Here is a 25,948-nt window from a genome sequence, read left to right on the forward strand (position 1 = left end):
GTATACATACATACATACATATATATATATATATATATATGATAACAATTTCTAGTTAGTTTGAATTCATAAAGAGTTAACATCTATATTAATCATATATTAGTAGTTGTTTTACTTTCCTTTTTGCTTAAAAGAACACTTGAAAATAAAGGTCGTTGCGCCAATTTGTATTCTCATTTCTTTTTTTCTTGGTATAAAAGAAAATATTTTTTTGGAATTTATAAGATTCCTGTCCATATCTCACCACATCCTTTTTCGTGAAAGTAGAATATTAACCAGCTTTTCCTTGAGCAATATGTGCCATTGCCAAGGCAATTTGGACCCAATTTTGAATCAGATGAAGCTCTAATTGAATTTGGCTGAAAGCTCGCCGAATCACTATCATAATTTATAACTAAAACTGTTTTTAATGTGGAAGAGAACTCAATCCCCCTAAATCCAAGCCCATGGATGTGTTTTTACCATCATGAGCTTTTTTATGCTGCCTATCGAGCTCAATCAACGACTTGCATAATAAAAAAAGAGAGAACTACTATTTACCTATCAAATTAAAGTTATAAAATCTAATAGACCGGCTTCACATATATATATATATTAGTCAAAATTGATCCATCACATTATGATTCAAATACAAAATTAAACTGGGATCATACTTAATTAATATCGTACTATATGTTTGAATATATTACAATATGATACCACTATAATTATTTGTAATTTGACATTAATTGAACTAAATCCGGATTAATTAATTGACTGTGTTAGCCCACGATATAATTGCAAACACTCTGCACTGGGGAAAAGGGTTACGGAATGTCTGGGAAGCCATTGCACTGTAAAGGCTCAGCATTTCACCGAATCATCCCGAGCTTCATGTGTCAAGGTGGAGATTTCACAAAGGGGAATGGCCCTGGAGGAGAAGCAAGCTATGGCATGAAATTTGCAGATCAGAATTTCAAGCTTACACATACCGGACCTGGTTGTTTGTCAATGGCCAATGCAGGACCAAACACCAATGGTTCCCAATTCTTTATATGCACGGAGAAGACTCCATGGCTTGATGGAAAGCAAGTTGTGTTTGGTAAAGTAGTGGATGGATAAGAGTTGTCAAGGAGATGGAAAAAGCTGGCTCAGAGAGTGGGAGGACTTTGCAACCAGTTGTGATCGAAGACTGTGTTCAGCCAAAAGAAATTGATGGAGAACCTGGGAATGATGAAGTACTGTATTTTTTTTTTAATGTTTCTACATGGCAATTTGGACTCTGTCCACTTTGTTAGTCACTGCTAATGTACGTTACAATAGAAATTTGAGGCACTCCTGAAGGAAAATTTGCTTCAGTGTCATGTTTTATCAGATTATACATTTTTGGTTAGGAGAGGAACTGATCAATTTCATTTATATTATACTTGGATCACAATTTTATTTCCATCGCATGATACTTGAATTATGCTTGATCACAATTAACAGAACATAGTCGAGGACTCTTATTCATGGGTCAAGCGAACGGAATCGGGCAGGCAATGGAGATGGGGGTGGCCGAAAAGGTTAGTAAAGTTGTTGCTGTAGAGGTTTGGGGGGTTGCTGGGGATTAGAATCGCTGAGATGTGTTTTATAAGGTGGGAAATGGAGGTGAAGGGAAAAAAGAGATGGTTTTGGTTCAAAAATGAAGAAAATAAAGGATTTTGGCAATTGGCGATGGGTTTAAGAGAGGTTGATGAGAGCATGGCGAGGAAAAATAGATGTAGAAGATATTTGTAGGAAGGAGGGAGAAGGGGAAGGCTTTATTTTGTTTATTAGCAGCAGCAGGGTTGTTTAGGCCTGTCAAAATTCTAATACCCCATTTGCTTGGTGGTATAAGGCAAAACAAAACTAGCCTAACACTTTTATATTTAAATATATATCATTTAAATTATACAACTCGAGTTCATATATCATTTAATACGAAATAATAAAATTATAATTACTTAAATTAATATCGTTCAATTATGTAAAAAAAATATTACATTTTTTATTACATCAAATGTAGATTCAATCAATCAAAATACAACACGTTATTAAAATTTGTAAATTCTCTCTTTATAATTTAAAAGAATTTTTTTCCCATGGCTTCTATGAGGGGTTAGTTCCATTGCTAGTTGGATATAAAAAAAAGGGTTTGGTGATACTATATGATCATACTAAGTACAATCAAATCACGCATTGAAATCTTGTTTTAAAAATTTAAAATTCAATTTAATTGATTTGTACAATTATTTTTAAAATATAACATTCAATAAATTTAAAATTCAAATTTTAACACCTATAATTATGAATTGTGAAAATCATACTAATATTTGGTAATTAAAATTGTATTAAAGGTTAATGGATAAAAAAATAATTGTGTTAACTATGAAAGATAAAACTGAAATTGTAATTTGCAAAATTAAACGTTTTACTTTCATAGATTTTTATATAAAACCACTTTTATATTTCAATTAATATTCTTTTTTTGACAAATTTCTTAATTTTAGGCGCCATACATATATTAAAACTTGATTTAAAAGAAAAAAAGAAAGTAACTATAGCATAAAAATGATAAGGAAAAAGAGTCTTAGCTTCTCTAAATTTTTTGTAATTTTATTTTTTTGTAATTTTTTTTTTTTTTCTGTTTTCTAAGACATAAAGAGTTAATTGTTTGACCGTGAACTTGACTTACTTGTCAAGTCTTTTTTTGTTCTTCTTTCTACAATTGTAGAATTTAAATGGACCGTAAATGCTTTCCGTGGAAAATTCAAGTTGGTTTTTGTGGAAAATTCTCCATAGACTTGGTTGACTTGACTTACTTGTTAAGTCTTTTTTGTTCTTTCTACAATTGTAGAATTTAAATGGACCATATATGCAATTTAAATGGACCATAAATGCTTCCCGTGAAAAAGTCAAGTTGGAAATTGGTTTTTGTGGAAAATTCTAACTCCGTAGAGTTGATTTACTTGTCTAGTTTTTTTTGTTCTTCTTTCTACAATAGTAGAATTTAAACGGACCATAAATGCTTTCCGTGGAAAATTCAAGCTGGAAATTGGTTTTTGTGGAAAATTCAAACTCCATAGACTTGCTTGACTTGACTTGATGTGATGGAAGATATTTTTCTTTAACTTTATATATTAGGTGTTGGTAGCAATGATCGGTATGCAACCATGAGAGCGGTTACAATTTCCTCATTTGGATTTCTTCTTGTCATCGCAGTCACCATTATTAACTTTTGCGATGGGAATTCCAATGTGCTTTGCATTGAAAGTGAGAGACAAGCCCTTTTGAAGTTCAAGCAAGACCTTATTGATCAATCAAACCGGCTATCTTCTTGGGTTGAAGGTGAGGATTGCTGTGAATGGCTTGGTGTTTTCTGCAATAACTTAACTGGCCATGTCAAAGAGCTGCATTTGGGGCTTCTTTCAAGTAGACCTGATGTGCATGCGCCGCATGCTGAAAGGGATGTTGAATGGGATGTTTACATTCGGTCAAAACTAGAAGGCAAAATAAATCCTTCTTTGATCGAGTTGAAACATCTCAGTTTCCTAGAATTAAGCAACAACGACTTTGGAGGCTTGGCAATGCCCGAATTCATTGGTTCCATGAAGAGTTTGATATATCTTAACCTCTCTTGGGCAAATTTCCAAGGAGCAATTCCCCATAATCTTGGAAATCTCTCAAAACTGCATTATCTTGATCTTGGACACAATTCCCTATTTGAAGATAAAACTCTTCAATGGGTTTCTGGTCTTTCGTCTCTGCAGTATCTTGATTTGAGTCATGCAGATCTTGGTAAAGCAACTGATTGGCTGCAGGTAACAAATAAACTTCCTTTATTGGCAGAGTTACACTTGTCAGGATGCTATCTATATAATGATCCATCTCCAATCAGTGTTAATTACACATCTCTTGCTGTTCTCGATCTTTCTGCCAACAAGTTGTCTTTGGTGCCTCCATGGATATTCAGTCTTCGTAGTCTTGTGTCCATTGATCTTACCCTTAATGGAGTTGAAGGTGTGATTCCCAATGGTTTTCAAAACATGTCTTCTCTCAAATTTCTTGATCTTAGTTGGAATTCATTCTCTTCATCATCGACACTCAACTGGTTGTCTAATTTAAACCAGCTTCAATTTCTTGGTCTTCGTAGCGTCGGTCTGCAAGGTAATTTTTCAAGTGCCATTGGAAACTTGAACTCTCTTACTCATCTTGATCTTTCAGGGAACTTGCTTGAAATTATAGTACCAAAATATTTGGAAAGTCTTTGCAATCTGAGGGAGTTGGATTTGTCAAATAATGGAATTGTTCATGAGGTATCAGAAATCATAGAAAGTTTGTCTAGATGTAGTTTGGATCCATTAGAGTCATTAAACATGGGATTTAACAAACTTTCTGGCCATTTACCTGATAAACTAGGCCAATTTAAAAATCTGGCATACCTTTCCCTTTCTGGAAACTTCATTTCTGGTCCCATTCCATTCTCAATAGGGAAGTTGTCATCATTGAAATTTCTTGATGTTTTAAGCAATCGATTGAATGCAACTCTTCCTCAAAGTTTAGGACAACTTGGGAATTTGGAACATTTAGACGTTAGCAATAATATGTTGGAAGGACATATATCAGAAATGCACTTTTCTAATCTCACGAGATTGAGATTTTTTAGGGCATCTAACAACATGTTAACGTTTAAACCAAATCCAAGTTGGATTCCTCCTTTCCACTGTGAAAGTATTGAATTGCGTAACTGGCATCTTGGTCCGCAATTTCCTCAGTGGCTACAATTCCAAAAAAACTTGTCTCGTTTGGATATCTCCCATGCTGAAATTTCAGTCGTCATTCCCACTTGGTTTTGGAACATTCCGACTCAGTTGGAATATCTAAACCTTTCCCATAACCAACTAATCGGAGAGATTTCATATTTACCGATGAAGAGGACGGTTGACTTGAGTTTCAACCTATTCATAGGTCCATTGCCACGGCCAATCTCATATTTGAGGTTTTTATTTTTGTCTAAGAACCTATTTTCAGGATCACTTTCCAATTTTCTTTGTAATTCCTCAACTAAACTGGAAGCTTTGACCATTCTTGACATTGAATCAAATCTTCTGTCAGGTGAAATTCCAAATTGTTGGGAAAATTGGCAAATGTTGCAAGTCTTAAATTTAGGAAACAACAATCTAACTGGGAAAATTCCTAGTTCTTTGGGATCTATGCGTAGCATTAGGTCATTAAACCTTCGAAACAATAACCTGTTTGGAGAAGTACCATCCACATTGCAGCATTTAGTTGAGGTGATTATTCTTGATCTTAGTGAAAATCAATTGACGGGCAGTATTTCAGCATGGATTGGAGACAAGCTTTTAAACCTTGTGGTTCTAAACCTTCGTTCAAATAACTTTCAAGCCTATATTCCTGATCAAATTTGTGCTATTAATTCTCTTCAAGTCTTGGATCTTGGTTATAACAACATTTCAGGAGTTATTCCAAAATGTTTTAGTAACCTAAGTGCCATGGCCAAAAAAACCCTCCACCAATATGTGGGCAACTTCGCCTGGGAACTCGACCGTATTAACTTGATTCCTTTGGCTGCATTATTGGTGATGAAAGGAAGAGAAGATGCATACAGTAACACACTAGGACTTGTTACCATCATAGACCTTTCAGTTAACAGTCTCACAGGAGAGATCCCCAAAGAACTTGGTAGTCTTATGGGGCTGCGGTCATTAAATTTGTCGGGGAATTTTCTAACAGGAAAAATACCAGAGAACATTGGCAGTATGGAGGTTTTGGAATCTCTAGACTTGTCCATGAACCGACTCCATGGTGAAATCCCTTCAAGTTTCTCCAATTTGAATTTCTTAAATCACTTCAACTTGTCCTACAACAACTTGACAGGACAAATCCCATTAAGCACCCAGCTCCAAAGCTTTGACAAGTTTTCTTACGTTGGCAATCATCTTTGCGGACCTCCTGTCACTAAAACTTGTAGCAGAAATGGTGAAACACCTGATGTCACAAATGGAGGTAGCAGTGGAGGAAAGAAAAGGTCTAAGTTGAATTGGCTTTATGTAAGCATAGTGCTTGGATTTGTGATGGGGTTTTGGGGAGTAGTGGCTCCCTTGTTTTTCATCAGGTCTTGGAGGTTTGCTTATTATAAAAAATTGGAGCAAATTGGTGACAAGCTATACGTGTTTTGGGCTACTATTGGTATGTAATTATTTGAAATGGTAGCTCATTTCGGTGTGTTTGGTAATATAATAATTTTATTTGTATGCTCTTTACTTAATCCATGTATTCGGATTTGGATATGGGTTGAAGGTACAAATTTTTTTAATAAATTCTTTTAGTTGGATTGAATTATTAAAAAGATAAATCAAAGTCAGGGTGAATAAAAACATGTCATGACAAGTTGTCATCCTTAAATGGATGTATTCATTAGGCACCCCTATTAATTTGGTTTTTTTTTTTTTGGGTTGTTTTTTTAAGTTTTGTCTTTTTTTGTTTTTAATTATCTATTTTTTTTATCTATGTTTGGAGAACTAAATTGGCAGTAGAAGTGTTCATGTGGCATCTCATTTAGTTTTTTTTTTCTTTTTTTTTTCAGCCCTTTCCTTTCCTTTGTTTTATTTTATTATTTTTTCTTTTTTTAATAAAATAAATTTTGTAAAAAATGAAGTCATTGGAGGTTGAGATGTCAAAATAACACATATTTGATTGGTTTCAATCCATCAATATAATAGGGACAATTTTTAAAATAAAAATCGGATCGAAGTAGGATGATTTTTTCTTTTTTGAAGATCAAAGTCGAGTCGAAACCAGGTTTAAGATACTTTATTCTGCCTCGTCTCAAGGTATATATATAAGAATATATATTATTTAATTTTATTTTTATTTGTTATATTAATAATTTATGTTAAGAATTAAAATATAATTTATATTAAAAATTATAATTATTAATGTTATATTATTGAATTGATTCTTGGTCAAGGTAAACCTAATACAGATTATATATATATATATATATATATCAAGTTGGCATCGAGTATAAAAAATAATAATATGATCAAAGTAAAAACGAATATAAACTAGTCTTTACTCGAGCCTTTACCGTCTTTAAGTGGAGGTCTTTATGTGCTATCCCGATTTGGCTATTTTCATTTTTATCCTTTTGCTTATGCATTTTCTTTTCTTTTTTTTAGTATATTTTAAATCATTTTTATTATTTTTAATTGTTTTGAAAAATAAAATTAAAAGAATAAATTTGAATTTGAATTTGTTATAAAAGTTATAAGAATTATATATATTATTTACAAATTAATGGATAAATTTTCACCGATCATTATTTTTATCCAAAAATTATGAACAATAACAAGATTTTAGAATAAAAGTTCAAATTACACACAACCCTAAACTCTACACAGTAGAAAAAGTAAGTAGCATTTTATTAAAATTGAATATTTAAGAACTCTCACTTAAAACTTTTGACCAAGTTTTTTTTTTTTTTTTGGGGGGGGGGGGGTGTGAAGTTTAAACTTTAAAGCCCTGTTATATTAATAATTTTTTGACGAGCTTTTCTGAAACCAGAAACTATAGAAATAGAAGATTCACTGATTAATTTGCTTGCTTATCTGGTAATTGATAGGTTGAAACTTGAAATTTGGAAACCTTTAGGGGTAACTGAATGCCCTACTATAATTTTACAAGACCAAATGTTGAAAATAGTTGACCTGTACCAATTAAACCATCATAAAATAATGCTTCATTTGAATGAATAATAATAAAGATTTTCATCGAATCACATTGAAACTATTCATTTTGACATCCGAGAGGCCGTCCAAATGGAACATGATTGTTGCAAAATTTTCAGGCCGGGAAAATATTGGTCAATAATAATTTTGCATACAAATCCATGATTTCACATTGAACAAATAAAAAGAACCGAATCATTCTTGACTATTTTTGTTATTTATTTATTTATTCTTTTGTTTTTGAATGATAAATCATTATAATATGTAACATTTACATATTAATCAAATTCATAAGGATTGTTTATCGTAGAAAATAAAGGGTTCAGTTTCTGGAAACTCTAAACATATGGAGATAACCAGACATAGATGAAAGGAATAACGTTGGTAGTTTAGAATATGATACATTTTACATTGAATAGAAAATTTTAATTATTGATGAATAAAATTAATTTTTGTATTAATTTTATTCATATTTTAAATAATTATGTTTGAACAGAAATAAATATCATATGATAAATGGTCACAACTATTTGAATATAAATGAATTATTATTCATAAAGGTAATGATTATACAGAAGGTCATAACCATCTGAATATAAGTTTATGTTTGTTCATTCATTATAAATAAATCTTTTAGTATGATCATTTTTACTATTTTTGATTAGAGAGTTTGAGGCTTTGTTGTATCCTAAAAGTATAATTGCCTTTAAGAAAATGTTCTTTATGTCTCACAGCCAAAATTCTTTTCTATTATTTTTTTTCTCTTATGTATTTTTCTCTAACAATTTAAAGGCAATTATATAAGAAAATTTAATTTTGCCTAAGGAAGATGTAAAGAAAAGAAATTGGCATGATTTGGAGATTAATATTAGAAAAGGCTAAATGAGTCAAAGGTGCTGAAGCATGCTTCTGCTAAAGATATGGTTTTGGAAAATGTTGATGCAGTGAAAGATGAAAAGGATGTTGAGACTGATGCACGTAGTCATGCCAGTCATAATGAGAAACAAAAACCTAAGTGGGAAACTGTCACTGCCCAAAAGAAATGTGAGCACGTGGAGAGTTTAGAAGGTAGTGAAGGTCATGAACCATATGGTGGAGCGTCTCCTTGTAAGGCATTAGCCACGGTAATGGAAACAGAACAACCTATGAGGCCAAGGATGACAGATCAGTTGACGATTTTCTTTTAACCTTACTAAGAGCACTTGATAAGCTACCTATAAATCTTACAGCTCTACAGATGTGTAACATTGGTAAGTCTGTGAATCATTTGCGTAGTCACAAGAATATAAAAATACAGAAGAAAGCGAGTTTAGTTGATATATATAAAAAAAAAATGAGTTGATGCTGAGATGGATGCTAAGTCTGGTTCAAATCAGGCTGTTACCTGGTCTGCAAGACCTTGTTTTACTGAAGTTTCTCACAGTGAAAGCAAGTACTCTGGGTCATCTGAGGTTGCCATGAAGAGTTCAGTACCTTAACTTTCTGTTTCTAAAACTGGTTCGGTTAAGCTTGCTCAAGGAGAGACTGCAAGCAAGTCTGCTTTTGCATAAAATATCAGTCTGGTTTAACATGTGAAAAGGCCATGGATGCTCTTATGGCTGAGGGTAATAGTCATAAGTTCATTGTTAACATCCCAAATCAAGGTAGAAGTCCGGCACAAAGTGCCAGCGGATGATCTCTTGAAGATCATTCTGTCTGAGCAGAGCTTCTTCTCCTATGCTTTCAGAGAAGTCTGAACAATTAGATTGTAACATGAAGGAGAAAAGTGATACTTGCTGGACAAATATTATCGCTGATGTGAATACTGAATCTTGGCAGAACAATAACTTGAAAGATATGCTGATTGGGTCTGATGAGGGAGATGGTTCACACACAGCTGTTCCATATAAAATAAAATAAAAATTGTAAAACTGGAGAAGATGCCAGGAAAACAACTGAAGTTACAAAAATGGCTTCCCCATCTTTGGAAATGAACTTAAATCAGGGAAACTGCTGGAGGCTTCTTTCAGCTCCATTAATGCTTTAATTGAAAGTTGTGTCAAGTACTCTGAAGCAAATGCATGCGTACCAGTTAGGAATGATGCTGGAATGAATTTGCTTGCTAGTGTGGCTACTGGAGAGATTTCTAAGTTAATGTGGCTTCACGGATTGATTCTCTACAAAAGAAACACTCATGTTTTTGACTCGCATTGCTGAAACCTTTGCATCTTCCCCTGATAAATTAGATGAGTTGTGCAATCATGGACTTGTTACTCAGGCTGACTTTTTTCAGCATGTGCAAGGGGGTCTCCTCTAAAAAAAAAAACTTTACTTTTGCTTGCGATCAGTGGCATACTTAAAGATATACTATTAGGTTCTGGCGTTTCCTCCAACTCATCTGTTCCGCCAGTTTTAAGTAGACCAGCAGAGAAGATCTTTTAGATTGACAATCTAGCAAATGAGCTTCTTCCTCCATTGCCACAAGGAACCATCTCCCTCCCTGCCAGCTTAAATATATTTTTGAAAGGATCTATTGTGAAGAAGTCTTCTGCTAGTAGCTCTGGCAAGCAAGAAGACACCAATGGAAACGCTACTGAGGTTTCAGCCCAAGTGAAAATTGTTGAATGATCAACCCAAACTTCTTCAGCAGTTTGGAATGGATCTCTTTCCTGTTCTCATACATATCTATAGTTTTAGTGTCAATAGCACTGTTCGCTACAAATGTCTTTCAGTTATTGGAAAACTGATGTACTTCAGCAGTGCAAAGATGCTTCAGAAGCGGTTGAGTGGGACAAACATATCAAGTTTCTTGGCTGGTGTTATAGCATGGAAAGATCCATATGTCCTGGTTCTTTCCCTCCAAATTGCTGAGATCCTCATGGAGAAGCTTCCTGGAACCTTCTCCAAAATGTTTGTTAGAGAGGGTGTGGTTCATGCTGTGGAACAACTTGTCTTAATCGGTAATCAAAATACCACTCCTGTTCAAGCATTTTCTGTTGAGAAGGATAATGACTCTGTATCTGGAACGTCATCGTGTTCCAGGCATTACAGACATCGCAGTGGTAACTCCAATCCCAAAGGAAGTTCTGTGGAGGAGTCCAAGAATTCAGCATCTTTAAATATTGGCTCACCTCCAAGTTCTATCGAAATTCCTACTATTGTTGAGAGTGGTGATCTCGATATGAACGTATTAATCACAAAATGATTGTGAAAGTAATTAAAATTGGAGTTAAATATATTATGAACTCTTATTTTACATAGGTATATTGGTCCTATGAGTAAAGTTTGAATTCATTATATATCGAAAAAATATTATAACCAATTAAAAGTGGTAAATAACAGAGATATATAAGTTGCACAATGGTGGAGAAATAAAGTTCTCATAAAAGTTTAAAATCAAGTTTAGAGGTTTCAATAATCATGAACTTGGAATTGGCCATTGGACCATTACTATATGCATTGAAAACTCATGATAACATTTGAGATAGTTGGTTTTCATTAAAAGCTATCATTATAAATGAGATAATTTTAATAGCCAAATCTAAATGATTTGTAGGTATGAGGTAGATTATTATGGTTGGCTTAGAAAAGCCATAAGCCAAAATTGATGCCACAATCTTGATCAAATTGTGGTAATTTTTTGTTATGTATATGGTCTAATTCATAGATTGTAGAAATGATTTATCATCTATGGTTTTATATAGTGAAAATTTCAAAGTATATTTACTTTGGAAGCATGAGTGATTCAAAAATCTTTTAATTTTGAAAACTTTTATAATAGCAAAAGGAATGCTCTTTAATCCATTTGGTTGATGGAAATGGTTTTGTTCATGGTAATAAAAAAAAAAAATTTGTCCATGATGAAATAGATTCATATAAAATGAATTGACATAAAAGTCTTAAAAAGAGACTATAGAAGCATGATTATATTTAAAATCAGCTTATTGATGCAAACTCTTATAATGAGTTAAAATATAAAAGTTTTAAAACTTTTATTGAAATATTAAGATATCGGCTAGTTATCTTTCACTAAGGGTGGATTTGGAGGCCTCCTACTTAAAAAAAAAAAAACCACTAAATAGTAAAAAGATAAATGAAATGGCAAATTGATTAAGTATATATATGATATCTTGATAGTTGAATGAGATATTCTTTAATAAAGGAATGCATACTTGCATATGGTGGGGGTGATAAGAATCAAAAGAAATAAAAAAAAATTACCACCATCGTGTTGTACGATTTTAGTATAATTTTATGAGCAAATTATACAAGCTAATAAGTTTAAACACTTATTAAATTAAAGCCATAAAAAAGTCCTTAAAAATATATTAAAAAGGACTAAAATAGTTTGGTTTATTCATTGAGTTTTTCCAATTGTACTAGAATTATAATTGTATTAAGGATGTATAAAAGTATGGAGATAAAATGGTTGAAAGTTATGAATATAGAGTTGTGGCCACAACCAAAACTAACTATTTCTTAAAATGATAATAATGAGGTAATAATGTCTGGAGCATATAAATGATATGCAAAATGAAAATTTTGGACATATTAGATTGAAGTGATTATATTAAAGATTCAATCTCAATTGGATCTCAATTAGGGGTAATTACCATAAAAGAAAATTAAATTCCAAGATATTTGGTTAGTAGTACTACAAGTAGAATGGATTTAAACCCTTACTATTAGACACCAATAATAGGAACCCAACTTTGAATTAGTAACCTCTAATTACAAAGTTTAATAGATGAAAACAAGTTATTGTTATGTATCTATTAAACATTAGTAAAATCCATTCAAATTTTAGAAACTAGTGTGATCTATTGCGTGGGAGGATGAGTTTTTATTCTCTTAATGGAGTTTTAAATGTCTAAAGCAATTGAGACATAATGGAAACTCTACCTATATAAACATAGAAGTGGTGCCGCTTTACAAAAAGAATTGTTGGGGTTTCTCTTGTAAATGTTTATGAATAGGATAAGCACATGACCATAATAGTGCTAAAAGCAGTTATAAACCTCTAATAGAAGAATAAATAAGTATTATGTGTGTTACATTTTCAATTCTAACACTAGGAGTTAAGGTTTAATCTGCGGACACTATCAACTTTGTTAGAATTCTAAGATATATACGCTAATTGAAGGTTTAAATCGAGAGATACCTTCTTGTATTCATAATATTTATTTGTGTGAAAGGTAAAAATTAAACACCACATTCCAAACTAGTGGGGGATTGTTGGTAGTTTAGAATATGGTAAATTTCACATTGGATAGAAAGATTTAATTATTGATGAATAAAATTAATTTTTGTATTAATTTTATTCATATTTTAAATAATTATGTTTGAACAGAAACAAATATCATATGACAAATGGTCATAACTATTTGAATATAAATAGATTATTATTCATAAAGGTCATGATTATACAAAAGATCGTAACTATCTGAATAGAAGTTTATGTCTATTCATTCATTATAAATAAATCTTTTAGTATGACTATTTTCACTATTTCTGATTGGAGAGTTTAAGGCTTTGTTGTATCCTAAAGGTATAATTGCCTTTAAAAAAATGTTATTCATGCCTCAAAGCCAAAATTCTTTTCTATTGTTTTTTTTTCGCTTATTTATTTTTGTCTAACAAATAATTGATAAAGAAAGGAGTTGCTTTGATAAAGAATTGGAAAACGTAGACATTCTATGGTGGAATGTTTAAATCTCTTCTTAGGAGTTAAGTAAGACCATACAATATAATTACCAGAAATGTTATATGATTCAAACCAAATATTAATCTATAACTAGTCCAAAATCACATAGCAAATTTATCCTTGAAATTTATCTCCACAAATTAAAATATCACCAATTTAAGATAATATTTTTTATTTGAGTCATTGGAATTTTAATTTTGATTACTGAAATTGAAATAATATTAGCTAATACCTTATCAATTTGAATATCTAATTAATTTGTTATATGATCTTTTTTCTTTTTAGTTATTTGCACAAGATGACATCTTTTATGCTTTAATTTAGATAAAACTACCCCCTACTATTGTGTTTTTTTTACACAATATCCAAGACTCATGTATAAAGGTGTTCATGGGTAAGATCGGTTTGGTTTCAGGTCAGGTTCGGTATTAATAGCTTATATGCTTGTCTAGACCTAGCAGACTTAAAATTCGAATCTCAAAATTTTTTCAAACCTGACTTAAATTAAAAAAATAAATCCCAAATACACTCATTAAACTTTTTTTATAACAAAAATTTGAAAAAAATGTTATTAAATTAAGTTCAATGAAATTATATTTAATTCACATATATATAAAAATTAAAATATATATTTATATTTATAAAAATTAAAAATAAAAATTATATAAAAGTAACAATTAAGTTTAATAAAATATTTATAATTTTTATACATATGTAAATTAATTTATATATAATTTACATATATATAAAAATAAAAAATTTCTATTTATGTGAATTCAATTGGGCTGGACTTGGGTTTTAAATTTTTTGTCTAAAATTCAATTCAAAATTTAAGTGGATCTAAAAATTATGTCCAAACCATATTTAACAGGTTTTAATTTTTTATCCAAACCCTTTCAAAACTTGAGCAAACCTTCGAGTTTAGACAGATAACTCGATCCTTGAATAGGTCTACTTATATATATATATATAAGAGGATCATTTCATATGAAATTTGCACCAAACTCACCTTTTATGTTTTTTTCCCTAGTATTATTTTTTTATGACATTACTCTTTTTTGGGTACAACAATCTCATTGGAGAGATCCCTAAAGAACAAGCTAGTCTCACAAGATTACAATCGTTAAATTTATCAAGAAATTCCTTGGGAGGAAAGATACCTGACCAGATTGACAACATAAGTGCAATACCCAAGCCCAAGTTATTATATCAGTGACCCAACCCATAAGTATCATTGGTTTAAAAAAAATAAAGGAGAAGAAAATAAAAAGAAAACTTTTGTTGATAATTTTCTCTGATAGAAAAAAAGGGAAACCTTTAAGAAATACTTGAGAAGAAGAATAGAGGAAGAGATAGGGCAAATCAATCTTAGAAATCACTGATTTAGGTAAGATTTTGCTTAAAATTTTTAGAATTTTCATGTTTTATGTAATTTTCTACAAACTCCAACTTATATTTTTATATTTTTTCAATTTCAAAAATATTCCGATAATTTTTTGGTGACAATCCTACAAAATTGTGATACCAATGGAAATGTCTCTTCAAGATCTTTCTAATTGTATGTGTGTTAGTTGAGTAATGTAGGAGAATTTAATGTTTCAAGTTTCTGATTTTTAAGGTTTCTTGCAATTACAAATGCCTAATTTTGAGCCACCAGAATTCCCTACTCCAATGGCCAATTTGGTCAAAAGTTAGGTGCTTTTGATAGTACAAAATGTGAACTTTCTAGTGATATAACTGGTTTGTTCAAATTATTTATAGGCTAAGAGAATCAAAGCCCCAAAATAGGTTTCATGAATAAAAAACCTCAAAAAATATGGACTGTTTGTGATAATTTGTCAAGTTTTAGACTTCAAAACTTAGGCTTCTAAAAATCATTTTTGCCAAAACAAAATTCTAAGCTGTAGTATTACATTTTTTCTTTAAATTAATGCTTTTCTTTGTCACTAGGAACTGTGGTATATTCAAGATTTTGTGGCTCAAATTAAGTCAAATGATCATGGAATGTGAAAATTTTAGAATTTAGAAATTCTCATTTTTAATTATTTTAAAAATTATTTTTAGCCTATATTTGATGTACTTAGTTATAAATTACTTGAATTTTAGTTATATTATTTTTAATGAATTTTTACTTATTTTAATATATTTTTATTGTATTAATTTCATGTTATTGGCATTGTTAAAGAACTATTAAATTATATTTAGATTTATAAAAAAAATGATTACTATTAAATGTTAAAAATTAAATATTTGTAAAAATTTAAATTCCTACTGATTTTTTTTATGTTTTAATCCTTAATTTCATATTTATACTCAATTTTAGGCATTTTGCTATATTAAAAGAAAATTTGTTTTATATACTAAAAAAAATATTTTCAAATAGTTTCGAATTGTCGAAAAGGTTGCCACATAACCCAATTTGCTTAGAATAATCTGTGGAAGGTTTACCTTGTTAAATTTATGTTTTTGGGTTAAATTTTGATTTTTAAATATTTCTTGAATTGTTAGGATATTAAAAAAATTGAGTGATTTACCGCTTAAGTTTTGGTTTAGCACATCAGGTAAGTAATTTGATATCCCTTTGAAATTTATGTCTATAAATTTTAGCTTCAATATATTTAGAGTTGAAATATATAATATATATAGTTTTGTTTGTTTATTTTGTAAATCGGGTTGAGTATGCAAAATATATATATGATTTCTTTGTTATGAGTTTGGAATATGGTTTGACATTGTTTTGATTTTCAAATATGATTTCATAATAATATATTTATATAACTGTTGTTTGTTGGAATATGAAATGTTGCTTTGGAATGATTATGGAATTTACTATGTATGGATTATGTTTTGCAAAAATTTATAAATATTGAATTTGTATATTTTGGCTAATCTGAAAATATATTGTGGTTTTTGTCTCATAGTATGACTATATTTTGACTCTGCCAATAGGGGTTAATTGTTGGCCATGTCGACATGTATTTTGTGATATTGATATTGGTTTCAAACCATGCCATTAATTAAGAATAGTGGTTTTTGTTCACCATGCCATCGGTTGAGAATAGTAGTTTTTGTTCATCGTACCATCAGTGATATACTTCTATCCCACTGCATTAAAGGAGTTATTATAATTTTTGTTCTATCCTATTGCACTAACGGGTTAATTATGATTGTCAGTGCAATGATCTAGTTGTTTCTGATATATTTTTGTCTCATTGCACTAAAGGAAAATTTCTGATTCTAACCTACACTACAAGGGTTAAGGTGATCGTAGTATGTTACAGGAGACTAATAAATTTTATAATTTTGTGATATTTATTTCATTTTGTAATCTGAGAATTTGATTTTGAGAATATGATTTGTGAAAATGTGTTTGAACACAAGATTACCCAAAATATTTTTGAATCACTTAGTTAATGTTTTGGCCTAAATGTTTTGTGGCATGCTTAATCCAACTGAGGGGATATCAGTTATTTGCTGAGTCATTGTACTCATTCCTTTATTTTTCTTTACTTTTTCAAATTTCAATATTTGCGTTATAGGAAACTTAATCTTGACAACTACTTTGATTAACAAGATTAGAATTTGTCTTTAATTTGGTATTACTTTTGAAGTGAGTATTTTATTATTGATTCTAAAAGATTTATTAATAAAAACTTTAGTATATTCGACTAATTTACAAAGAGTATAATTTTATAGACTTGAGATTCTGTAAAGTATTATTTTGAAGATTATTGGAGATTTTAATTTAATTATATATCTGTTGCCTTATACGCTTATAAGATTCGTCTCATAAGTATGCGGTATTATTAAGTTCTAAATCTTCGGGTTTGGAGCGTGACAATGAGGATACTAAAATCTCTTGATTTTGAGGGGGAAGAATCCCATCAAGTACCTAACTCCAAACTTTTGACGAGTTCTCTTACATTGGCAATCAACTTTGTGGACCTCCGGTCAGTGTAAACTACAACAGAAAAGTTGTTACAAATGAAGGTGGTAAGGATGAAGAACGTGTGCGTGTTGATTGGGTTAGTGGTGGGAGGTTTTCAGTTCTCCCTGATAACACGAAATATAAATTTTAATTTCTTTATTATAATTCATAAAAATATTATTTTTAAATTAGTTGAACTTGATAATATTAAATTAATTATAAACATCATCACTTATTTACCATTAATTTTACTTTTACTGACCAAAAAAAAATATATAGTTTACATTATCATATCTTATTTTAACCATTAATTATTACCATCATCACTTATTTTACATTAATTTTAGCTAAACATATATAGCAAATTTTGATTTAAAAAAAAAAAGCCTATAGCAAAAAAATAATAAAGAAAAAGAGTTTTACTTCTCTAAATTTTTTGTAATTTTATTTTTTTCTCAATTTTTATTTTTTATTTATTTTTTCTCTTTTCTAAGACCTAAAGAGTTAATTGCTGGGCCGTGCAACTTACTCCATAGACTTGGTGGACGTGACTCCTTTATCAAGTCTTTTGTTCTTTCTACAATTGTTGAATTTTAATGGACTATAAAATGCTTTTTGTGGAAAATTCAAGTGGGAAATTGGAGGTCACAAGCTTTCTTTGTGTTTCATCAAATCATGGTGGTTAGCCTACTATCAAAAGTTGAAAGCAACGGTCACAAGTTTTCTTCCTCAAGGGTTAGATCAGCTGGCTTATTTGTGCTCCGTGTTCGTTACTTTTTTATGCATTCGTCTTATCATTTACGTGTTTAAGACTTAGCCATGAATTGAGAAAATGATGCTAATGAACGGTGATTAAAATTATATTAAAAATTAATGAAAAAATAATAACTGTGTTAACTATAAAAGATATATTAAAAATTTACAAAATTAAATGTTTAAAGTCATGTACATAAATTATTATAACTTTATTTTTATATAAAACCAGTGTTGTACTTGAATTATCTTTTGTCAACAATTTTGCTTAATTTTAGCTAAAAATATATAGCAAAATTTGATTTAACAAAAAAAGCAATAACTATAGAAAAAAAATAAAGATAAGGAGTATTTAACTTTTTTCTAAAGTTGATGTAATTTTATTTTTTTTCTAAACTTTTCATTTTTTATTTCATTTTTTCCTGTTTTCTAAAACCTAAAGAGTTAATTAGATGGCCGTGAGACTTGCTCCATAGACTTGGTTGACTTAAAGTTCTTGTCAAGTTCTTTTTATATTCTTTCTACACTTGTCGAATTTATACGTATGATTGCTTTTGAGGAAAATTCAAGCTGGAATTTTAAATTGGAGGCCTTTGAAGAAAATTCCTAGCACTTGATGTGGTGGAAAATATTTTTCTTTAACTTTATATATTCGGTGTTGGTAGCAAGGATCGATATGCAACCATGAGAGCGGTTACAATTTCCTTGTTTGGATTTCTTCTTGCCATCGCAGCCATCGATATTAGCTTTTGTAATGGGAATTCCAATGCGCTTTGCATTGAACTTGAGAGACAAGCCCTTTTGAAGTTCAAGCAAGACCTCATTGATCAATCAAACAGGCTATCTTCTTGGGTTGAAGGTGAGAATTGCTGTGAGTGGCTTGGTGTTTTCTGCAATAACTTGACTGGCCACGTCAAAGAGCTGCACTTGGGGCTTCTTTCAAGAAGTCCTGCTGAAGATGTGCCAGTCGTTGAAAGGGATGCTCATGAGGATAAGCCAATTGCTCTGTGGGATGCTTATTTTCGGTCAGCTGAATGGGATGCTTACTTTCGCTCAAAGCTAGGGGGCAGAGTAAATCCTTCTTTGATCGAGTTGAAATGTCTCAATTTCCTAGACTTAAGCAATAACGACTTTGGAGGTCTGGCAATTCCCGAATTCATTGGTTCGATGAAGAGTTTGACATATCTTAACCTTTCTCGGGCAAATTTTCGAGGAACAATTCCCCATATGCTTGGAAATCTCTCAAATTTGCATTGCCTTGATCTTGGATACAATTCCCTATTTGAAGCTAAAACTCTTCAATGGGTTTCTGGTCTTTCTTCTCTGCAGTATCTTGATTTGAGTTCTGCAGATCTTGGTAAAGCAACTGATTGGCTGCCGGCAACACACAAACTTCCTTCTTTGGTAGAGTTACACTTGTCAGGCTGCAATCTAAATAATGATTCATCTCCAATCAGTGTTAATTACAAATCTCTTGCTGTTCTTGATCTTTCCACAAATACATTGTCTTCGGTGCCTACATGGATATTCAGTCTTCGTAGTCTTGTGTCCATTGATCTTAGCTCCAATGAAGTTGAAGGTGTGATTCCCAATGGTTTTCAAAATATGTCTTCTCTCAAATTTCTTGATCTTAGTAGGAATTCATTCTCTTCTTCATCGACACTCAGCTGGTTGTCTAATTTCAACCAACTTCAATTCCTTGGTCTTAGCAGTGTCGGCCTGCAAGGTAATTTTTCATGTGCCATTAGAAACTTAAGCTCTCTTACTCATCTTGATGTTTCACATAACCAGCTTGAAATTATAGAACCCAAATGTTTGGAGAGTCTTTGTAATCTGAGAGAGATGGATTTGTCAAATAACGGAATTGATCATAAGGTATCAGAAATCATAGAGAGTTTGTCTAGATGTAGTTTGGATCGATTAGAGTCATTAAATATTGAATCTAACAAACTTTCTGGCCATTTACCTGATCAACTCAGCCAATTTAAAAATCTGGCATACCTTTCCCTTTCTGAAAACTCCATTTCTGGTCCCATTCCATTCTCAATAGGGAAGTTGTCATCATTGAAAGTTCTTGATGTTTCGTACAATCAATTAACCGGACCTCTTCCGGTAGGGGAGCTATCATCTTTGAAGTTGCTTGATGTTTCAAACAATCAATTGAATGCAACTCTTCCTCAAAGTTTAGGACAACTTGGGAATTTGGAACATTTAGACGTTAGCAATAATATGTTGGAAGGAAATATATCAGAAATGCACTTCTCTAATCTCACAAGATTGAGAATTTTCAGGGCATCTAACAACATGTTAACGTTTAAACCAAATCCAAGTTGGATTCCTCCTTTCCACTGTGAAAATATTGAATTAGGTAACTGTCATCTTGGTCCGAAATTTCCTCACTGGCTACAATTCCAAAAGAACTTGTTTCATTTAGATATCTCCCATGCTGAAATTTCAGGTGTCATTCCCACTTGGTTTTGGAACCTTTCGACTCAATTTGAATATCTAAATCTTTCCAACAACCAACTAGTGGGGAAGATTTCATATTTTCCTAGGAGTTTGGTTGTTGACTTGAGTTCCAACCTATTCACAGGTCCATTGCTACAGGCACCCTCAGATTTGATGTTTTTATTTTTGTCTAAGAATCTATTTTCAGGAACACTTTCCAATTTTCTTTGCAATTCCTCAACTAAATTGGAACCTTTGACCATTCTTGACATTGAATCAAATCTTCTATCTGGTGAAATTCCAAATTGTTGGGAAAATTGGCAATTTTTGAAAGTCTTAAATTTGGGAAACAACAATCTAACTGGGAAAATTCCTAGATCCTTGGGATTTTTGCGCCGTGTTCTGTCATTAAACCTTCGTAACAATAACCTACTTGGAGAAGTACCATCTACACTGCAGAATTTGGTTGACATGCTTATTCTTGATCTTAGAGAAAATCAATTGACGGGAAGTATTCCAGCATGGATTGGAGACAACCTCTTAAACCTTGTGGTTCTAAACCTCCGTTCAAATAACTTCCAAGGCTATATTCCTGATCAAATTTGTGCTCATAATTCTCTTCAGTTCTTGGATCTTGGTTATAACAACATTTCAGGAGCAATTCCAAAATGTTTTAGTAACCTAAGTGCCATGGCCATAAAACCCCTCAAGATACACGTGGGAAACAGTACCTGGTCATTCGAGTCTAATAACCTGTTTCTTTTGGGTGCATTATTGGTGATGAAAGGAAGAGAGGATGATTACAGTACCATACTAGGACTTGTTGTCGGCATAGACCTTTCAGTTAACAGTCTCAGAGGAGAGATCCCCGAAGAACTTGGTAATCTCATAGGACTGCGGTCATTAAATTTGTCAGGGAATCTCCTAACAGGAAAGATACCAGAGAACATTGGCAATATGGAGGTGTTGGAATCTCTTGACTTATCGATGAACCAACTCCATGGTGAAATCCCTTCAAGTTTCTCCAATTTGAATTTCTTGAATCACTTGAACTTGTCCTACAACAACTTGACAGGACAAATCCCATCAGGCACCCAGCTGCAAAGCTTTGACAGGTTTTCGTACATTGGCAATCATCTTTGTGGACCTCTAGTCACTAAAAATTGCAGCAGAAATGGCGAAACACCTGATGTTACAAATGGAGGTAGGAGTGGAGGAAAGAAAAGGTCTAATGTGAATTGGCTTTATGTAAGCGTAGTACTTGGATTTGTGATGGGGTTTTGGGGGGTAGTGGCTCCCCTGGTTTTCGTCAGGTCTTGGAGGTTTGCTTATTATCAAAAACTGGAGCAAATTGGTGATAAGCTATATGTGTTTTGGGCTACTATTGGTATGTAATTATTTGTAATTGAAGCTCATTTCGGTGTGTTTGGTAATGTAATAACTTGATTTGCAAGCTTTTTATTTAATCAATGTATTCGGTTTATGGATGTAGTATTCCATGTTATAATTTATTGAAATGAAATAAAATTGTGTGTGTTAATGTATTTGACTCGTAGACCTATGTTCAAGTTTTTATGCAATATGGCTTGAAGGTAAAATTTTTTTATAAATCCTCTAATTTGAAATATTTCTTATACTAGTCTTCGTTATGATTTTGATTTGTTGTTCAAAAGTAAAATTTCAAAAACTACAATTTTTTATAAATCCAAAGGAAGTGAAAGCTTTTATTGCAATTATATAGAAATTGGAGAATGTCGGTTTACGAAAAAAAATATATATATAAAAGCTGGCCGAATCTGATCAACCTGATTTTGTCAATTCACTTCACATTACTAACCCATGAATGAATCAAGCAAAATAGTCTTTTTATCCAAATTTATGTAATTTTGAAAAATTTTAATCGAAATAATAATAAATAAAGAAATATAAAAAGAAAAAAAATTCAAAAAATTAAAAATCAAACGTAAGTCATCATAAAAAAATATAGTTGTATTTTTCTTTTTCTTTTTTCTACAAGTTTTAAAATGTTTATAATTTAAACTAAATTGGAAAAACGTCATAGATTTGAACAAATAATTTATAAATTTGAAAATAAAAAATAAAAGTTCATGTCATAGCAAAAGAGCCAACAACAAAAGCGTAACATGTGAGTTAAAAATTATTATTATTTTTTAATTTTGATATATTTATAAGATTCAACAAGTGAGTTAAAATTATTATTATTTTTTTATTAAAAATAATTATAAATATATTAAAAACAATGAAAAGTAACTTACCTAAAATAGTGGGATGAAATTCTAGTAATGGATAAAAACATTTAAAATAATGACCAATGTATGTATTAACAATTAGTATAACATCTTATTTTCTATTCAAAAAATTAGTATAACATCAATTATGCTAGTTTAAGAAACTCATTTACGATAAATTTTGACATAATTAATAAAAGAAGGATTATATGAACTAATTATTCAATGAAAAAATATATTTTTTTGTTTTATTAAAATCACACCATAAAATAATATTTTTAAAAATGTATTGATTATTTATTCTATATTATACATTATTATTAGATAGGTAAATTTTTATTTCATCAGCATTCACTTATTAGTGATACTTGAAAAATTAAAATTAACCCCTTTCAATAATATGATTATATCATATAATTTAAATGAAAAGTGTATATATATATAAAGTAATCTTTTTATAAATTCAAAGTCTAGTCTAATTGATTTATATAAATATTTTAAAAAGTACTTTAGATTAGATTAAAATTTAAATTTATGCATCTATAATTCTTTTTTTAATTCTCAAATTATAATCTTTCTTGCATAAAAAATAAAATTATGACAAACTTTAACTATAACCCGACTATATTAATCAAATCATGTTCATCAATATAAGGTAATTAACATTGTAATTGATCACTCTAAGCATAATGATTTACAATTTTAATTAGCTAAAAATATGAGTTATAGGTAGGACATAAAAGCGAAACATCACGGGTGATGTAAGAGAATTTTGACTTGACCTGGCCGTCATGCCCCGACGAGTATTCCTTTTGACTCACCTGTCGATTCTGCGACCAAATAATGATGTTGGACGCTAATAACATCTTCATACAATTTTACTCTCTTTCCATCGTTTCTTTAATTTGTTCCTTCTTCTTTTTTTTTAACATTTTTAAAATAAATATTTGAATAATGTAGCCTTTCCCTCCCTAGCTTGTAATTACTATATATATATATATATATATATATCACTAAGCTTCAAATTTCATTTCCCATGACCAAAACCAAAAAGCAAAATCAAAGTGAATTAATTAAAAGATCGAAGAAGAATAATCGTTTCCATTATAAGAATTACTTGATTTTCATGCATGGACTCTTCATTTTTTCATTACCCAAATCTCCAATTGTCTCTTGAATCCTCTTCTTCCTATATTTCTCAAAAAAATTCTCACCAGAATCATTCAATTATCTCCATAACCAAACCCTTCCTTTCAATGGAAATGACTCCCAAGAAATGTTCCTTTGGGAGTCCTAAATCAAGCATAGGAAAACACTTTTGATACCACATCCGTTAATAGTTTTAGAAAGGATCATTAAGTGAAGTTGAATGCAAATGAAGATGAGACAGGAAAGGAGGTTTCGTATAGAGGAGTTAGGAAGAGGCCATGGGGAAAATATGCAGTTGAGATAAGGGATTCCATAAGGAATGGTGTTAGACTTTGGCCTGGAACCTTGGATATAGATGAGGCTACAGCTAGCGTATGATCAAGCTACACTCGCAATGCGAGGTCCGATGGTGATAATCAATTTTCCAATGGATACAGTTTATGATTCACTTCAAGAAATGAACTATGGATTTGAAGAAAGTTGTTCACCTACTTTGACAATTGAGAAAAGGTACTCCATGAAGAGCAAAAGATCAGGGAACATGAAGATCAAGAAAGAAGGAAATGGGGATGGAAATTATCCTGGTGTTTAAGGATTTAGGAGCTGATTATTTGGAGGAGCTTCTAAGTAAATCTGAGAGTGCAACTCCTTATTGGTGAATATTTGAGTCAAACACCAACATTTTTTCTTCCCTTTTTTGTTTCTTCTCCCTTTTCAATTGAGATAGTGGAGGAGGACCAAATTTTTTGTTGGATATTGTCTGTGAATTTGTAAATCTTTGAGATGATGTACAATCAAAGTTTAGTGCTATGTATAATTTTCGCCAACAATTATATTACATACTAGTTGAACATTTCTACAAATTTTCGTTCTTCTATATATACATACATATATATTTGATAACAATTTCTAGTTATTTTGAATTCATGAAGAGTTATCATCTATATTAATCATATATTAGTAGTAGTTTTATTTTCTTTTTTGCTTAAAAGAACACCTGAAAATAAAGGTCGTTGCGCCAATTTGTATTCTCATTTCTTTTTTTCTTGGTATAAAAGAAAATATGTTTTCTAATTTATAAGATTTCTGTCCATATCTCACCATATCCTTATCAGTAAAGCCATTCTATTTTCTTTTCAATTGAGGTTTTTTATTTTCTTTTCGGGAAAGAAGAATATTAACCACTTTTTCCTTGAGCAATATGTGCAATTGCCAAGGCAATTTGGACACAATTTTGAATTAGATGAAGCTCTAATTGAACTATAACCAATTTGGCTGAAGGCTAACCGAATCACTATCATAATTTATAACTAAAACTGTTTTTAATGTGGAAAAGAAATCAATCCCCCTAAATCCAAGCCCATGGATGTGTTGTTACCATCATGAGCTTTTCGATATATAAATTAATCAAAATTGACCAATCATATTATGGTTTTAAATACAGAATTAAACTAGGATCATACTTAATTAATATCATACTACATGTTCGAATATGATACCACTATAATTATTTGTAATTTGACATTAATTGACCTAAATCTGGATTACTTGACTGTGTTAGCCCACAATATAATTGCAAATACTCTGCACTGGGGACAAGGGTTTCGGAATGTCTGGGAAGCCATTGCACCATAAAGGATCAGCATTTCACTGAATCATCCCGAGCTTCATGTGTCAAGGTGGAGATTTCACAAGGGGGAATGGCACTGGTGGAGAATCAATCTATGGCATGAAATTTGCAGATGAGAATTTCAAGCTCAAACATATCGGACCTCGTTGCTTGTCAATGGCCAATGCTGGACCAAACACGAATGGTTCCCAATTCTTTATATGCACTGAGAAGACTCCATGGCTTGATGGAAAGCATGTTGTGTTTGGTAAAGAAGTGGATGGATAAGCGTTGTCAAGGAGATGGAAAAAGCTGGCTCAGACAGTGGGAGAACTTTGCAACCAGTTGTGATCGAAGACTGTGGTCAGCCAAAAGATA

The 25,948-nt window shown here is 31.2% G+C and overlaps 2 protein-coding genes and 2 pseudogenes across 2 annotated transcripts; all 4 read left to right on the forward strand.

Moving 5' to 3' along the window:
* Positions 1–777: 777 nt before the first annotated feature.
* On the forward strand, positions 778–3,096 carry LOC149515515 (peptidyl-prolyl cis-trans isomerase-like; annotated as a pseudogene).
* LOC149515516 (receptor-like protein EIX2) lies at positions 2,563–6,665 on the forward strand. The gene has a single exon (XM_089768943.1). The coding sequence runs from the start codon at positions 3,174–3,176 to the stop codon at positions 6,216–6,218; it is 3,045 nt and encodes a 1,014-aa protein (XP_089625069.1). The 5' UTR covers positions 2,563–3,173; the 3' UTR covers positions 6,219–6,665.
* Positions 6,666–18,704: 12,039 nt separating this feature from the next.
* LOC149515517 (receptor-like protein EIX2) lies at positions 18,705–21,958 on the forward strand. Its single transcript, XM_089741586.1, has one exon. The coding sequence runs from the start codon at positions 18,800–18,802 to the stop codon at positions 21,956–21,958; it is 3,159 nt and encodes a 1,052-aa protein (XP_089597712.1). The 5' UTR covers positions 18,705–18,799.
* Positions 21,959–23,858: 1,900 nt separating this feature from the next.
* On the forward strand, positions 23,859–24,806 carry LOC149515518 (ethylene-response factor C3 pseudogene; annotated as a pseudogene).
* The last annotated feature ends 1,142 nt before the right edge of the window (positions 24,807–25,948 follow it).

This window comes from Durio zibethinus, chromosome 12 (assembly GCF_047325235.1).
Source record: "Durio zibethinus cultivar Kanyao isolate XHJ-2024 chromosome 12, ASM4732523v1, whole genome shotgun sequence".
Taxonomy (NCBI): domain Eukaryota; kingdom Viridiplantae; phylum Streptophyta; class Magnoliopsida; order Malvales; family Malvaceae; genus Durio; species Durio zibethinus.